We start from the raw sequence: 13,198 nt of genomic DNA on the forward strand, positions 1-13,198 counted from the left end.
CAGTGTTCTGGAGATGCCACCACTGTAGTTCACTGTTCTTCTATGGTAAGGTGGGTGTTTACTGCTGGTTCTCCAGATCAAGCAGTGCAAAGAGCAGAGGTGGTAAAGAACAGAAGTACACAAAATGCTGACCTACTGCAGAAATTACTCTTCGGTCTGCATTTGAAAAGTATTACACTAGTCATTTTTTCCCCTTCTTTTGAGGAAAAGCTGTTAATGTCCCAGTTAACTACTTGTGGAAAGACAACTGCTTTGAGATTATGAAGTTCTTTGTGCAAACAGCCACTGTCTGTGATAAAAAGAAATTCCATGGTAAATGTGTAGGATTTCAGCAGGTACAAACATTGATTTCAATAGTGCAGTTGCCATAGTTTAGCCCATAAAATACCCAGATATTTAGCTGGTCACTGATATTAAGATTATTGGCCACTACCAACAAAAGCAGAGATGTCATTCTATCAGTACACCAGCACTGCTTCCACACCTCCTATACATCTGACTTTAAAGCTGCTGCATCCACATGTCTGTGCTACCCAACCTCAGTTTCCAACAGGAGCACAGCGTTGGGTGGGGAGGAGAAGGGAAAGGGAAACTAGCTGTAGGCATCATTTCCGTAGCCATTTAAGCCCTAATTATTTGATAAAACAAGGACAAGTTCAGCATCTTTATAATCAACTGGTGCAAAACACTCCAGGAAAAGCAAAGCTTTATTATCTGAAGGCACAACTTAACATTCCAAGAGCATTAATCATTTTCTTCTTAACCATAAACACAGGACTACAGAGACCCATCTCTGTATTCCATACTAAACAGATTCCCAATCATTATAAACTACTGAGAAATATGCATGCTAAAGAAGGAAACAGATGACCTTCCTTCAAATGGCATGGATGAAGTCTGGTACCTCTCTGTTACGCCATGACACTGGCTCTCTATACCCAGGTACACTAGATGCACCCGAATTGTTTATCACCCAATCTACATGGTGTGACCAGGTCATCCTCAGCAGTTAAGACTCAGTCCGATGCACAGAAGATGAGCTGAGATTGAGTTACCTGGCAAAGAGCAAGTTGCAGGCTTAGCAGGACTAGCAGAATTTTAAATGAAAGATGAGACCACACGCTGTTAAGGGAAGTGTCTCAGTAGCAAATACATAAAGCGAAGCTCTCGTGTTTGCTAGAAAAGAGATTTTAGCTGAGAAAAAATTCTGCAGTTACTAAACTTGTCACAGTATTCCCCACGAATTTCTCAATAACTGAGAAGTCGACTGGCTAGAAGCAGACAGGCTAGGCAGCCACTCTCCCATTGTTAAAATAATTGGGATGTCTCAAGATTCTCAGCTGAGATAAACTAACTCTTGTGGTCTGATCTTGTTGAAATATTTTGGATATTCTCAGTTTCTGACAGTCCAAGGAATTCCATTATTTTGTTTGACAAAAGAGGCAAAATGAGCAGATCTGCAGGATGAATCCCCACATAATCATCCTCTGAGTCAGATCAAACAGGAGCTGTCTCAGACTGCACTATTCATCCCACCCCCTTCTTATTTATTGGGAGCTGCATTTGCCAGACAATATTTTCCACAGGGAAAGTAAGATCCAGAGTCTAAAATACTAGGAATGATGCCTCCCCCTAACCATACATGCTATGCTCAACCTTAACAAAGCAGTCAAGAAAATCTGAGTGTGCTGCCCTGGGTTGGTTCAAATTAAGCCAGCCAAGCAAAAGATTTCTTAAATTTTATTTATGAGATGTGAAAAAGTTGCCTTCTTCTCTCCAAACCAGAGTGCTAAATACCAGAGACACTGGGAAAGGGGCGCCTCTATTATTCAAAAAATATTTGTGTGCTTTGGGTAGATTAATTGCGTTTAGCATTTTGGTTAAACACACAAACAAGCACAGCTTTTTGTTGTTGCTTCAAATGAAGCCAGAGAGAGAACAAAAGGCATTCAACTGAACCAATTTAGGTTTATAAACATATTAATTTTAAGAGCGCTATGTGTACACTTAATATGAATTTAAAGCAGTCAACCTTTGCAGTATGATGCCCAGTTTCACTGCATCCAAATAATCCATAAATCCAGATGCAAGTTGTCATAGACACTTCTTTGGAGAGCTTGCAAAGTTAAAAGTCAATGTTTCCTATTAATTAATAATTGTTTCCGGCTGTTTTGGCAAGTGATTAAAACAAAGTGTCTGCCTTTAATGTTACAGTATGAAAGTTTTCTTCTTTAGAGGCCCCAGTGCCAAGCGGGAATTACCTCATTTGCAGGAAGGTGTCATACACGATTGCTTGGAACATTTGTAAGCAAGTAAGATGAACAGATACTGTACCTGCCAGTGCAACTATTTCCATACCGTGTCCATTAAAATTACCCACCAAGCGCTTTCAGAGGAACATCAGTTGAGACAATTAAAACAATGCTTCTCATGTCAATGGTGTACCATGCTATGAAAGAGCCATCCCATAAAGAAACCATACGGGCTGTGCATCATTTACCAAACTTGTGAATTCAATATCTCATGCCCTTTAAACTTTGCACCGCAAAGCATGATAGTACCTGTCCCTTCTGAGCTCCAATCCATCACAAAGATATTACTGACAGGCTTGCTCGATGTATCAGCAGATGGCTCAACATAACCACAGTTCTGAGCAGTGCCTGCTCCACTGCAGGATTAAACTCAGCTTTGAGAATAACCTGCTGCCATAAGTAGTCTTCTAAACACTGTCTTTTATTCCCAAACTTCTACCAATTCATTCCCCCAGTAAAACTGAAATAATAGTTCTCCTGGAGGTTGAATTTCCACATCCCTGCAGAGGAAGGACAGCAGACTTCACAGCAGAAGCTGAGAAACTCTGCTTGTAAAGCAGCAGTAACACCCATAGCTGTCTTCCCTACCTGAACATCAGAGAAATCGCTGGGAAACCTTTCTCTTTTGCTGTATCAAGAAGCTTGTAACGTAATGAAAAGTGCAAGGTTTGAGCTCCGCTTTTTCTTGTATGTCATGGGAGTTGCTGCTAACTCTCCCTAGCTCTTGGCTTCTCCCTCTAGTTCTAAAAACCTTAAGGATGTTCTTCTTTTGTTGAGGTAGGATTGTTTTTAGACTAAATAGATAGGCAAACAGTGACCCACTCAGCAGAGAGCCAGCACAAGCAGAAGCAGCCTCTTGTTCCTGTGATCCTATTTGCTATTGCAAAATAAACTCAAATAATTCTCAAGAAAGTTCCAGCCACAGCATTCACACTTTGTATCTCATTGCATAGCAAAATCTAATAAAAATCCCAGCCACTGACTTGCTTCAAACAATGAGCACCAATGCTAGTCAGCAAAGTGATCCCTGTTCTAAGGTTACTTGAGCTCCTTGAAAACCCTCTTTAATATAAATAACAAAATCCCTCGGGAGAAATCCCAGGTAAAGATGAACACTCAGATTCATTACTATCAGATCAAGATGCACATGTGGTTACAGAGCACGCAGCAAATCCACAGTAATTATTCATCCTCACGTTCTCCCTCATCAGCCAATGCCAGAGAAAGCACTCTTCTGCTCTCAGAGACACGAGCAACCTGTTTACCCTGGGAAAACAAGAGGTAAAAGTTCCCTTTCTTGAGGCAGCTGTGAAAAGCTCACACCCTTGTTTATAATGTGGCAACTGTGGCACATGCCCATATATTAAGATGTTAAGGATCTTCTCCTTTATCGATGGTAGCCACGTTCATTTCAGAGTAGTGCCTCACATCATGTTAGGATCAAAGCAGAACATCAAAATGTGTTACAGCTCATTTCAAGCATATATTATATTAAAGATGCAGAATACATTTTTATTCCGTCCAGACCATACCTTGCAGCAAAGGTCTACTTGCTGATGCTGCACACTCAATGCCTTTGATTATTTTAGCATCTTTTAATGATGAAGAATAAGAGCCTCTATTTTTTTTCTCAAACCCTCAAGCTTCCTGATACCATCAAATGCCACTCTGGAATAGGAGCTGCATGTGGTTTTGAAGCACTGTTAATTGCCTGCAGTGACACAAGCAAGGATTCACTTGGGTGCGAGCAGGGGAAGGGGAGTTGTGCAACAGGCCTCTTCCATACACCATCACACAATCTCGATTGGGTTTGCTTTTAGCAAGTACACAGAAGGCAAACACACAGAGGCAGCAAAACAAACGTGAACAAAAGTAGGTATCAGTCTTTGTGGATCCTTCCATTTACTTGAGTACTGGTTCTTAAGAGAATTTAATCTATGCCTCATGTTATCTTCCTGGAAGCTTGTGTGGTTACCCCAGACCAAGCCTCTGTTAGAAATCAGGCTCATAAACTTGGAAGACCTAAATTTCAGAGCCCCCTGAGATGACAGCTAAAGAATTAATCGTTACGCCCAGTAGCTACAGTTCGCCCACTTCGTTGTTTAAAGCATGCAGTAAAAAAAGCAAGGGCTGCATTATGGAAACTGTGGCATCTAGTTTGGGGGAGGAGGGAGAGAAAAGTGCAAGTAGATAGGCTTCACAGAACTGAGATATTTTTCCCTATGCCCCAGAAAGATACTAAACCCAGTGTGATTTAAGAAGGCCAGAGGGGATACAGCTCCTGCTGCACCTCCCCGAGGAAGTCAATTGCAGCAGAAGCCCTGAATGCATTCAAGTTTCAGTAAGAGATAAAATAAAGACCGCGAAGTTCCTCTTATTGGCATATTAATTAAAACCACACAATATATTTCAAGGAAATTGTAAGCTGACCCATTAGGGTTGTGTCTTCTTACCATGGGAATAATTGAATGCACAACCAGAAGTAGGGCATCAACTAATTTCACTAAAAACTGACATTATGGTTTCTCAGTAAAGGACATTTGGGCAATAAATTAAGCTGGGTGGTTTTTTGTTGTTTTTTTTTTTCCTTTTTTTGTTAAATTGCCATCATGGCCATTGTTCCAGCGAGCTTCTCAACAGCTGTCAACTATAAATTTATATACAATAAAACAAAACTGGACGGTTTCTGTAAGGGAGCAGATCCCCCAGATTGGCAGAGAAACTTCTTGGGTGGTTCAGCAGAACCACACCTCAGCAGAAAGGTAAAGTCCTTGTGTGTCTTCCTATTGAAAGGTGCCAAGATGTAAAGTGCAGAAATACTGATGATTAAAAATGACACGTCCTCTTACTAGTGCCTGTACAGCCTGATTCTGAATACCGACATGTTTTTTTACAACTAAACCCAATATAATGGAATCTTATTCTGACTGGAAAATGAAACAGAAAAGGCTTGTGACCAAAACTGGGTTTGGTATTTATTACACATGTTGAAAACGTATTCTGCTGCGTGTATGAAACATTCATACCAGTACAAAGTAAAACTTCAGAACCATGAAATAGTAATTTTCATGACACAAAGGTCCTCAAGTGACTCCATCACTTATTCCCTGAATAAAAAATCAATTCCAATGATGCAGTTTTCCACAACACAATGTATTAAAGCAGTAACAAGTAGTCCCTGCGCAGACCGTGCCCCCATTTTGTGCAGGGCCTCCTGACTCCTCTTCTGCAGAGGAAGAAGCTCTGAAACAATTTTTGTAAAGAAAAGCCTTCTTAGGCAACGGTGCTAAAACTATGCAGTTGAATACCCCCGCTCAAGTGATGGGTACTGCTGGCTCCAAGAAGGCGGCTACAGCAGATGGTGACACCAGGGGTGCCAGACGCTTCACTTTGCAGGTGAAAGCCAGTACACCACCACATTCATGGAAAGGACGGAAAGGAAACCCCAAGGTGGGAGCTGCAAAATGATGACTGAACAAGAAACCTGGGTGAGACTCAAGAATCCAGCTCTGTCATTTCACTCCCCATGAAGTATTTTTCTCTCAAGCCCCACCTTCACTGTTTTTTAACCCATTTCCCTCTCTCCTCCTCCGCACCTTTCTCTCACTTTCTTCCTACAGGGCTAGCCGGTTTGTGGTAACTGAAGTGAGCTCACACCTCGGATGTCAAAGGAGAAGCCGTAGCAGAAGTGTCACGGAGTGCTCCAGAGATATGGATTTGAGTCATACTTGCTGTACAGTTACCGATAGTAAGCCCGCAAGGGAGAGCTGGGAGCTGGAGAGCAAGGAACGGGTTCAACCTCATCTCTTGTCAGCTGAGGTCAAGGATTAGCTAAAAATGAGGAGCTGTGAATTAAAGAAGAGTTTGGAGTAAGGGACAGAACTCATATGATAAAACTGTCATAGTGAAAACAGTGAATAAGCTGCGTAACTTCCTGGGTCATGCTGGCACTTCAGGGCATGAGGGCCACTCCTGCAGCCTGATCTCTGCCCCCCATTTGCCTTGTACAGACTCAGATAAACTTTAAAATGAAGAAAGACCTGCGAATTTCACTAATCTTCAGCTGTGGAAAAAAATCCAGTGAGGGTGTGTGTACATACAACTGATGGAAAGCAAACCTCTGAAGTGCAGATTATTCTAATTATAGCTAGAAGAGCATGCAAGGTACAAGTCTCAGCCAGGCAGTTTCCATTCTGATCTTTAATTCTGTGGTAATGAAAATACTCATGAGCACCTCCTTCTAGCTGGAAGAATTACAGATTGCCTTTTTAATGCCAGTTGGGACTGTACTGACCCTAAGAAACAAAATCTCAAATACACAAGGAGAAATTACATATATATATATATATATATATATATATATATATGAAATAAGACATCAACCAGTTTTTGCATGTGCACTCTCTCTGCATTCCTTTTACTGTAAGACACCCACTGAAGGGAGAGGTTTAGTGAACAATGCTATTGACTTCTCTCCTCCCCCGCACCACTTCTCACCCCAGATTGGTTTTCTTTGAAAGAGGACCTAACTTCTAGTACCTTTTAAGACGTGCATGCGAATTTAGACCATTTGACAAAGTCTAGCAAGTGATCCTCCAGATGCTGGCAGATACAAACGGTATCGAGTACTGGCTTTATTCTTTCCACTGTGTAATACTCATCATTACTGTGAGTGCCAAAATGAGAACATAATGTGTATTAGTAACTAGATCAATACATATGTTCCCACAACATATTCATTTTATTGTATCTGTTGACCTATATCAGCAAAATGATGCAAGGATTAAGGCTTTAAATACCTTCAGTGGAAAGTGCTATTTTAAAATCTGACGCATCTTGGCAGTTTCAAGCACAGTGAAGACAAGCTCCTCCAACCTCCAACCCTAACAAGGTTGTTTGACTGCCTCTCTTTCTTCCTTAGATGTTTTTTATCCACATAAATATATTAAAACCCCGTGGAAAACTATACCTTTAAACATCATATAATTGCTAGTTATTTTATACATACAAAAACACAAACTACACAGAACTCCTCTGTTCATGTACCTGTTTGCACTGCTGTATTTGAAAGAAGTTTTCTATTCTTTTGTGTTCTTTCATCTCTTGTTTAGAGAAACTGGTGTTTCATTTCACAGTTAAAAGAGCTTCATTACATGAACTGTAGAGACACGAAAGGCAAGGGAAGGAAAGAAACACCTCTGTCATTTTAAACTCTTCTTCCACAAGCTGATTTGATAGTATAACTTGAAAGTACAGAAATCTGAAATCTACTTCTGAGCACTTGAAACTTTACATATCTTTACCTCTCTCTCAAGAGATATTACTCAGGTTTACCGTGACATTTTGAAATGTCACCATCCCTGTCTCAAACCCAGAAGTTTTAATGCAGAATAAACACCTACTTGCTTTAATTCAGAAATCCATTCTGTATCTGATACGGTATTTTAAGAACCTCTGTACATACCCCTTTTCATCCTAGGGAAAGAAAAAAATATCACTTCAGGAATCTCTTTCCTGTCCAAATAAGCAGGGACTGCTAAAATCGATGGCTAAAGTCACTTACCAAATACCTAATTATTCTGATACAGCCATGAATTTTGAAAAAAAAAAAAAAAAAATTAGGTTAGGGAGGGAATATTTTCCTCAAAATACACTTTCGCCATCTCAAGAAAATAACACTACTTTTGCAGTAAAGACAGAGTATAATTTTGGTTTCGCTGCAAGGCTAAAGTTTGAAAAAGTGGTAGTACTTGCCAGAGATCCACTCAATCCCCACATTTCATCCATGTGCAGCACCAGCACAACGGCACCCATAGGAGCCCTTGTGATCACTAACACTGTTCTCTTTCTGGTACACCTTGATAATAATCAATATTAATATTAGTTATACAAGTATGTGATCAGTTTTAACATCTACATGTGGCAGCATATGAATAAATACATTCTGTAAGCTAATGCTAAATTTGCAAGGAAATTAACATGTAGGTTCTTTGGAAAGTTTAAAATCATTACATGTAAAACCATTTATTTTGGAAAATACCCATGAAAGGGATTAATTTATCCATTTTTTTGTCTAGTCCCTTGATTTGGTACATTACCACTGGCAAGCTGGGAAATTTGCTTAAAACATTCTCTAAAGTGAATAGCCATTGTTTAGCCCTAGAAGTCCTCTAAGAGTGCACTAATACACTTGTAGAGCCAGGATGCAGATTTTCCTAGAGAATGAAACTGAAAAAACACCAGCTATCATCAGTGTTGTAAACAAGGAGTTGTCACTTCAACATCATTCACCATATAAGAAAATAATAATCATTAAAAAAGTCATTATTATGCAGCGTATAAATAAAACTGGAAGTGATGATCAAGAGTCTTCACCAGCTGATAGGTATCTGGCTGTCAGAGCAAAACACGCAGTAACACAGAACTGAAAGGACTTTCCCAGTCATCAAGTCCAATGACAGCTATTGCAAGCTCTTACCCAATCATAACTGAACCTTGGCTTGCTCCACTGGTGCCAAAACTCTCAGTGAAGAAGGGTTTGAAGTAGCTCAACAGTTTTCTTTTCTGTAAGTTTATTAATGGCTTGCTCACACTCCTTGTTCTGGTGCCTGATCTGTCCTTAAGATTTAATATTTCTTCATATTCCTGCAAGATTTCCCAGTCACATCAATACACATGCACAGCAGTATCTGCATTTCTACCACTAAGGCAGCACAATCCATACACCAGCCCAAATCACTACCTTTCCCACAGGAATGTTCAGATCCTCACCCCAGTAATTCCATGTGAGAACCACTAACCCTGAAGGCAAACAATTTCTGACACCGCCCCCCTTCCCCCTTCTGAATTTTCTGTACCAAATGGGAACCCAGGATTACAGGTGCTTTATTAGCAGCATAACACACTGTTGTACACCTCTACTGATTTCCCAGCAGAAATCCTTCTCCTTAGTCCCTGTGCCCCCTCCATATATTCATTACAGCATCTTTTCCCATCCTCTTATTTTTTCAGGGTTACTAGGCCTTCAGATGTCAAGTTCAGGTTCTCCCCAATACTGACAATCACCCAACTTTCTACCAGTACCAATTTTATATAGCATGTTCCTCCCCTCCTTCCCCTCAAAATAATGGGAATAAATTTAAAACTAAACCCATTTCTAGCTCTTAATGAAAAGTTATCACCTTGCGTGCCAAATGACAGTGGGCTGAATGACAGCCCGTGGTATCAAAGAAATAACTGGAAAATTCACTGTTTCTTCACTAACATTCAAAACTGAAGGCAGCCATTCCCAAATAATATGAAATACAGTGAAGACAGCAACAAGCTTCGTATTTTGTTTTAAACTATGATTTAAATTGCTCACCTGATACACTTAAATTCTAAATATAGAGGGGCGTGTGCAGATGTGTAACATGCTTTTCCTTATTACTGAAATAAATTAAGCATTATGTTAGATTCTGACCAATTCAGAACAAATCTGTTTTTTCAAGAAGTTACAACATTTCAAAGCAAAGTATTTAATTAAGCCACAACACACTTCCTGTTGCTATTGCTATTCACACACTAGGTAAAAGAAACTACAAAAAAGTCATTTAAATCACGTAAAGCAATGATGCTACTTCATTTTTTGTGATGATGTGTTTTTGTTTAGATACATCACCCAACCAGCTCTTCCTACTTATTAACTATTAATTAAATGGTTTTTGTTACTCCATGACAGAAATCCTTATTCATCTGGAAATAAAGACAGACTCACACTTTGTTTTATTATTTTTAATAAAGTTTAAATAGTTAAAATAAAAGAGTTTGTTTAATGCCAAGCTATTTCTTTGTTCCATGCTAGGCCTTAAAAATTGGATTTACAGGCCATGAGAAGATGCTGGTGTAGAATATATTAAAATAGCCAGTGACTTACTCCAGCTTACCTTAAAATGAAGGAAACACAATCTTTAGAGGTTTTAAAATGTACTACCTCTTATCCTGATTAATGGAAAAATTATCCCTACAAAAGACTTTTTAATATGAAGACAACAAAATATTTGCTTTACCCATTGGCAGGACCTTGAAATTCTCCAGAATATTTAGATGTCTCTGCCTAGGAAAGTTTATAAATGCCAATCCAACAGTGTAACAAAAATTCCAAACAGAACTGGAAATTAGAATGACTCAACCAAATCATCCCACTATAAGAATATTGTATTTCAATTCTGCATAAACACAGATCAGCATGGTTTGGTTTGTTTTAGAAGTTGCTCATGACCTGCAGAATACAACATCAGTTTATTTCACCATTACCTTTTCCCTTCCATTTCCTTAATGCTATTTCCTCATTTACATTTAAAACATCATCTGATTTGTCTACTGACTTTCTCTGCCCTTAAGGCTTTTTTAGCCTCAATTCTATCTTCACCCAAGGAAATTCTTCCACTCTTGCTTCTTAAACAGGTTTTATTTGATTGATTTTCAATTTTAGGTAAGTGCCTTACCATAAAGGGAGCATGGAAACTAATCAGAAAAAAAATGGGAATTACCTGGACATTTGCAGGCCAAAACTTTGAGTAGGAACTTCAACAATTACTATTTTTGAAACAAAAATGTCATGCTCTCTTTATATTTGATAATATTTGACATATTTGATAATATGTCTACTACAAACACAGTTTTGTGCCACAAACAGCCACAAACTGAAGACAGAGTGATGTAGCACAGAGTCTGATGAATTCAGGCTAACATAAAAAAAAATGGTAGGTACCTAGTAGCAGCTGCAATGGTAACAAACATTTAGAAACCAAAGCAATCCAGGAACCTAAAAACACATCTGCTAAACTACGAAAAAGTCTGTGCAATGAGATTAGAAGCCTCCAAATTTCAGCCTGATTGCTCAGGGACCACAACAGAAAACTAAACTCAGATGTAAGGAAGTACCAGTTTGGAAAAGTCTCAGCTTTCAAAAATTCAAGATTATTAAAAAGCAATACATCTGCTCATCATTCTATGATTTAATTGTTTTGTAGTCTATGGGAATAAACAGCAGGATACAATCGTTTGCAACATCCGTTTACTCTTTTTTTATTAACTTTTTAAACTAAATTAAGAAAATACTCTTACAGGAAAAAAAAAAAAAAGTAGATGAGCACAAAGAAATGCCATGACAAATCCTGAGCCAAATTATCCTACATCATTGCTACTCTATGAAAACTGGTTTGAATAATAAACATACTGGAGCATTCAGTGACAGCATACAAACCAAAAGTATTTGTAAATTATTAAGTTGTGCATGTTTTTAAATGACAAAACATGCTCACGGGTTTGCTTTAAAATTTCTCACTGCTTGTTATCAAAGTTAGAAGATCATTTGCATACCAATACATATACTGTAAACATGAACTTCTCATTAAGGAAAGAAGGGTTTACAGTAATTTGATCTTTTACAAAAAGCTATTGGTAACTGAATCTCTCACTGTCTAACTTTCTAGAAAATTAAACCAATGTTTCCACTCTCAAAGTTGAAACACTACCGCTTTAGGAAACAGCCCTGTTTATTTGTTAATCAGAAATACAATCAAGTGGCATATTTCCATTTGCTCTTCGGCTGACAGTTTCAGCTTCATTCTATTTTACAAGAAAACAGCAGACTTGCAGAGGTTCTGTAAATTCTTTCATATCGCAACTGATTTAATTACAGCGGTGAAGAAAAGCAGTGGTGATGCAAAATAAGATCAGCCCAATTGCCCTTATCTGACAATAGGATCTCTCTTCCTGTTTGGCTCCCAGCAGTGAGGACTTCTTGTTTTGTTTCAGGTTTTTTTGTTTTTTCTTTTTTTTTTCTGGTCAGGCTGCCTCTGCCAAGACTGACAGAAGCAAGAAGTTGACATGCCCTTATAATTCCAGCTTGAGAATGATCCTCATACCAATACAGCCGAGTTTCAATCAGTAGGTCGGGGAATGATACTAATGTGGAGAAAATTATCTGGATAGCTCATATGTTCGCTTAGCCACTGTATGGGTGTTTCCAGCATTGGCTCAATTCCATGAATCATCACTTGAGTCTTCTGCTCTCCATCTAATTCAAAGAAAAAGAGAAACAACTAGTACACCATTCAAAGTTCACAGATTACTTACACATAGTTCAGAGTAGATTTAATTGGTGTTAACACAGTTTAACATTCAACAGAACAAAAAGCAGGAAATACTGGTATGGAGAGAGCTGAGATTTCTATCATCTAAAACAGAAACTTTTGAGTTAAAATTAATTCGAAGACAAAATCTGGGTTAAAATGAAACTTAATGAAAGTGACACTCTTCTTTATTAGCTGCAAGGGTATTTTTCCTACAGTGATCACAGCTTGATGTCAACACAGTTAAGGCATATCCATCTTGCCCAGTTAAAAAGACTACATGCATTTTACACAGATCATGCTTAAGATGTTCAGCTTCCTCAAATGTAATAATAAGATTGTATTCTTAACACTGCGATTTCCTGAAAGGGCTGGACTGTGTGCTGTATGTCACACATACAATACGTGTAATACTCCTGAAGTAATTTTGTTTTCCTAAGAATAATTTACTTAGGTCACTAGCAAGATTTCAGAGTTACTCAGAAGGCTGAACTGGCGCCAGCTTTTTGTCACTTTGTTTCATCTCTTGGAAAGGCTAAGTTAGCAAATGATTCCCAGTATGACAAGAATATTTTCTAAGAATATTTCAATTCTTTTTATTTATACTTGTCCCGGAGGATGCAAGTACTTTGATCCGTTGATTCAAATGATGGGAACCAGCTAAAGCAACTGACATAACTGTCATGAAATGAACTAAAAAAAACCCAGAAAAAGAAAATTTATTTCAGAGCCTTGAGATGAGAAGAGCATCTGAAATATGCTCCAAAT

General features: G+C 38.6%; 1 protein-coding gene and 1 long non-coding RNA gene across 5 annotated transcripts in view; both read right to left on the reverse strand.

The window, feature by feature from the left end:
- Positions 1–9,109, reverse strand: part of LOC133219434 (uncharacterized) — a 33,536-nt gene extending 24,427 nt beyond the window's left edge. For both annotated transcript variants that reach the window (XR_009727437.1, XR_009727436.1), the window contains exons 1-2: positions 7,715–9,109; positions 5,970–6,157 (exon numbers count right to left, since the gene is read on the reverse strand). This is a non-coding gene — a long non-coding RNA (uncharacterized LOC133219434). The remainder of the gene's footprint in view (positions 1–5,969; positions 6,158–7,714) is intronic.
- A 961-nt stretch (positions 9,110–10,070) lies between these two features.
- Positions 10,071–13,198, reverse strand: part of ATG5 (autophagy related 5) — a 74,825-nt gene continuing 71,697 nt past the window's right edge. For 2 of the 3 annotated variants that reach the window (XM_061366784.1, XM_061366783.1), the window contains one exon: positions 10,071–12,375. In XM_061366784.1, coding sequence (XP_061222768.1) covers positions 12,239–12,375 — 137 coding nt within the window. In that variant the 3' untranslated portion in view covers positions 10,071–12,238. The remainder of the gene's footprint in view (positions 12,376–13,198) is intronic. The other variant, XR_009727443.1, reaches the window with a different exon arrangement.

This window comes from Neopsephotus bourkii, unplaced genomic scaffold (genome assembly GCF_033783945.1).
Source record: "Neopsephotus bourkii isolate Nb327-2 ecotype Australia unplaced genomic scaffold, CSIRO-AGI_Nbou_v1 NB_1358, whole genome shotgun sequence".
NCBI lineage: Eukaryota > Metazoa > Chordata > Aves > Psittaciformes > Psittacidae > Neopsephotus > Neopsephotus bourkii.